The sequence below is a fragment of the Triticum aestivum genome, chromosome 2B, assembly GCF_018294505.1.
Source record: "Triticum aestivum cultivar Chinese Spring chromosome 2B, IWGSC CS RefSeq v2.1, whole genome shotgun sequence".
NCBI lineage: Eukaryota > Viridiplantae > Streptophyta > Magnoliopsida > Poales > Poaceae > Triticum > Triticum aestivum.
In genome coordinates this window covers 456,562,902-456,566,095 of record NC_057798.1, presented here as the reverse complement: position 1 = coordinate 456,566,095, position 3,194 = coordinate 456,562,902, and the positions used below count along the sequence as shown (strand labels likewise).

The 3,194-nt window shown below is 53.1% G+C and overlaps 1 protein-coding gene across 1 annotated transcript; it reads right to left on the bottom strand.

Moving 5' to 3' along the window:
* Window positions 1-396: 396 nt before the first annotated feature.
* LOC100037656 (photosystem I subunit O) lies at window positions 397-1,520 on the bottom strand. The gene is made up of 4 exons (XM_044468476.1): window positions 1,234-1,520; window positions 1,062-1,146; window positions 792-971; window positions 397-681 (listed from the first exon to the last, which is right to left on the bottom strand). Exons 1-4 carry the CDS (start codon window positions 1,304-1,306, stop codon window positions 585-587), a joined length of 435 nt encoding a protein of 144 aa, XP_044324411.1. The 5' UTR covers window positions 1,307-1,520; the 3' UTR covers window positions 397-584.
* Between the last annotated feature and the right edge of the window lie 1,674 nt (window positions 1,521-3,194).

The window sequence follows — 3,194 nt, the reverse complement described above, 5'->3', positions numbered from 1 at the left end:
GCAGGATTTGGTCGGTGTTTTTCTTCAGTGGATTTGTTTGGATCCAGTCTACGTCCATATGTTAACAGGTTAGATCCTTCCGATCTACGCTTCTCTTCATTGTTGACGGTTGTTGTTCTGATGCGTTGGTCCTTTGGAATTTTAGCACGACAATTTCCTGATCGTTTATGACAACAAAGCTTGTCCGATTCTGATGAGGGAGGGGCAATAATGACGGCGCACTTTTGGCTCGCTCCAGTGCTTGTACTCGTCGCTAGGTGGTTTATGAACATGAATGTTGTTTGTATTATTTGTGTCCTTTGTACTGTCATGATGTATGATGAATAGACCAAAAGGTTTTCCGCAAAAAGTATAGGCCACGGTGACAAATTGTTGTTGTTGTAGTAGTAGTTGTCGTTGTTGAACTCTTTTGTGCTTACCATGGAAGAGGTAATTAACAAACAGCAATCACACGGCTTGCGAAGCCACACGCATGCACAAAACCAAAAGGCATGGCAGATTTTACATTGAACACGCATGCGCAGAAGCAGCCCTTGAGCAGCCCAAGGACGACGCACATGCACGAACCAAAGCTAGTTAATTCGCTACTTCTGGAAGTAGTCCTCGGTCCTGCCCTTGAACCCGATCTGGCCGAAGGTGAGCGCGATGAACAGACCCAGGTGCCACGTCACCAACCACAGCCTGCAGTGTCAATCATATTAACCAGAATCAAACCCCAAGTTGAAACACAAGCATATACTGCTGGTGACTAGTGCGTGTGTGTGTGACGAGTGGTTTGGGTTTATCCTGACCAGAACTGCGACTGGAGAGCCGGGGGCGACGGGAAGTGGGCGAGCTCCTCGCCGATGCTGGAGAAGAAGAGCCCCGTCAAGCTGTTGCCGTTGATCAGCGGGATGCTCGACGGTGCCAGCCACCCAATCAGCCCGAACCCGATCACGTTCAGGTCCCTCCGCAGCCAGTCCCGCGGGAACCTGATCGCCCAACAGCGCAAAACAAACAATCCGTCAGTGACACAGCAACTCACACGCCGATGTATGTGTAAAACAGAGTCGTCTTTTTACGTCATGCAGGTGATCCTGCCGTTCCTCTCCAGGTTCCTCGTCATCAGCGGGTTCCTCGCCGACACCCGGGCACCACTCGTGAAGCCTACGCATTTCAAGACACACAACATCAACGTCAAATGGGTTCCAGAAAAAAGCTAGGCGCTTATAAGAGATCTACGCTGGCACGTACTGGTAGAGAAGGCTGGCCGGCGGGTGAGCGCGGCGCCGGCGAGGCCGGAGACGGTGGAGGTGGCGGCGGCCATGTCTAAGCTGGTGTGCTGCGATGCGAATGGTCGTACGTCTCCGTGTGGAGCACCCGCCGGCTAGCTCTTATTTCCTGGTGGGTGCTACCTGCTACGGGCACGGATGGAGACGCGCGGTGGCGAGAGCAAACGAGAGGGGGAGATTGTTGTGGGGTCGTTCCTGATGTGGATCACTTGCAGTGGATGGAATAGATTTGTTGCCGGAGGAGCGGCCTATGGGGATGCTCCACTTGGATATGTGTGGATAAGGCATGGTATATCGATGGTGGCCTTTATCCTAGCTAGACTCGGAGCTGGCCTGTTTAGTACTGCAGTGATTAGAGCAACTCCGACGGGCCCACCCAAACAGATGGCGAATTTATTCGTTTTTTGTCTGTTTGGGTCGGCGGCCCGCCCGGCGTTCGCCTTGTTTTAAATTTGGGTCGGCAGTGCGCCCAATGCGCTGACCAATTTCATGTCCGCAATCAACATTTAAAAAAAGGCCCGCTGCCGATCATGCCAGCGGCCATGTCTCATGCCGGCACCGTGCCAGCGCCGGCATACAATGCCGACTTAAAAAAACACCACAGTTCATGTTGATGTATTCGTCAGCCGGCCGGCACACATGCCAGCAGACAAAAAGGGTGCGACTTGAGTTCGACCACGCCATCGCGGCTCCCGTGGTCATGCCAGCACACCTGCCGGCATCCAAAAAAAATGGCACCCGCCGCCATAGATCACTCGTCATCGAACTTGAGCATGTCGGCCTGCATCTTCTTGAACCATGGCCTCTTCCTTGGCGACACGGTGCTGAGACCCGCCTTCATGATCTCCACCCCGGTTATCATGCTCGTGAGAGCCACTTCTTTGGCCTTGGTCTTGTCGTTGGCGGCCTCAATCTCTAGCATCTTGGCTTGCTTCGCCGCCTCCATCTCAAGCATCCGTGCTTGCTTCTCCGCCTCCATGTCAAGCCTCCTCATTTGGATCTCCATGAAGGCGTTCATTTGCTCTTCTCTTTCTTGCCGACACTTCTCTTCCCTTGAGTCCTTCTTGGTGATCACGCCCTCCACGGTTGCGATCAAGGCGGTCGATGCCGCATCCCGCTTGTCCTCCTTCTTGGAGTTGGTCTTCCCCAGCGGCTGAGCCTTCTCACCGTCCCCAACCTCCTCCACGGCTTGCTTCCTACCACGTAACTTGAGGGCGGCATATTGTGCCTTTAACTTCTTCTCGTCTTTGATCACCCTAAAGTAACGGGAGAAGTTGAAGCACTTGCCATTGTGTTGGACCTTGAATTCCTCCAAAGTTTGAAATGCCTACAAACGTATTTCATGCAAGCATATTAGCAAAATGATATGCAAACGAACAAGCAGGCATAAACTTGATGACACTAAAAGAGGGCGGCTTGCTAGCATACCATGTCTTGCATGCCGATGCCGCTCACGTGGCGGGCCTTGACGCTCTCAAGAGTGGCACAAAACTTGTTGCACTCTTCTTGGATCACCCTCCAACACTTCGAAATGGACACCCACCCACGCGCGCTTACCATTTGGTATGGCGGAAACTTCTTGCGCTCATGGAACTCACGGTGGACACGAATTCAAAAGGTTGAATGCTTTTGTTCGACGTCCGTCTTGGAGTCGTGCCCAATGTCTCTCCAACACTCGCATAGAAGTTTGTTCTCAGCCACCGTGTATGCCTTGGTCTGCTTGCTCTTGCGCTTCGGCTTCGGCCCGGCGGCTTGGTTGGCGAGCTCGTCCTCGAACAAAGGCTCCCCTTCGATGTCGCACTCGTCCTCTTCGTCTAGCCCGTAGTCCTACGGAAACTCATGGTCGAGAGGGAAGCCGTCCAGGTTCAGGCCAACCTGATCACGCATGAAGGCGACCTGATCTTCATTGTAGCTAGCGGACAG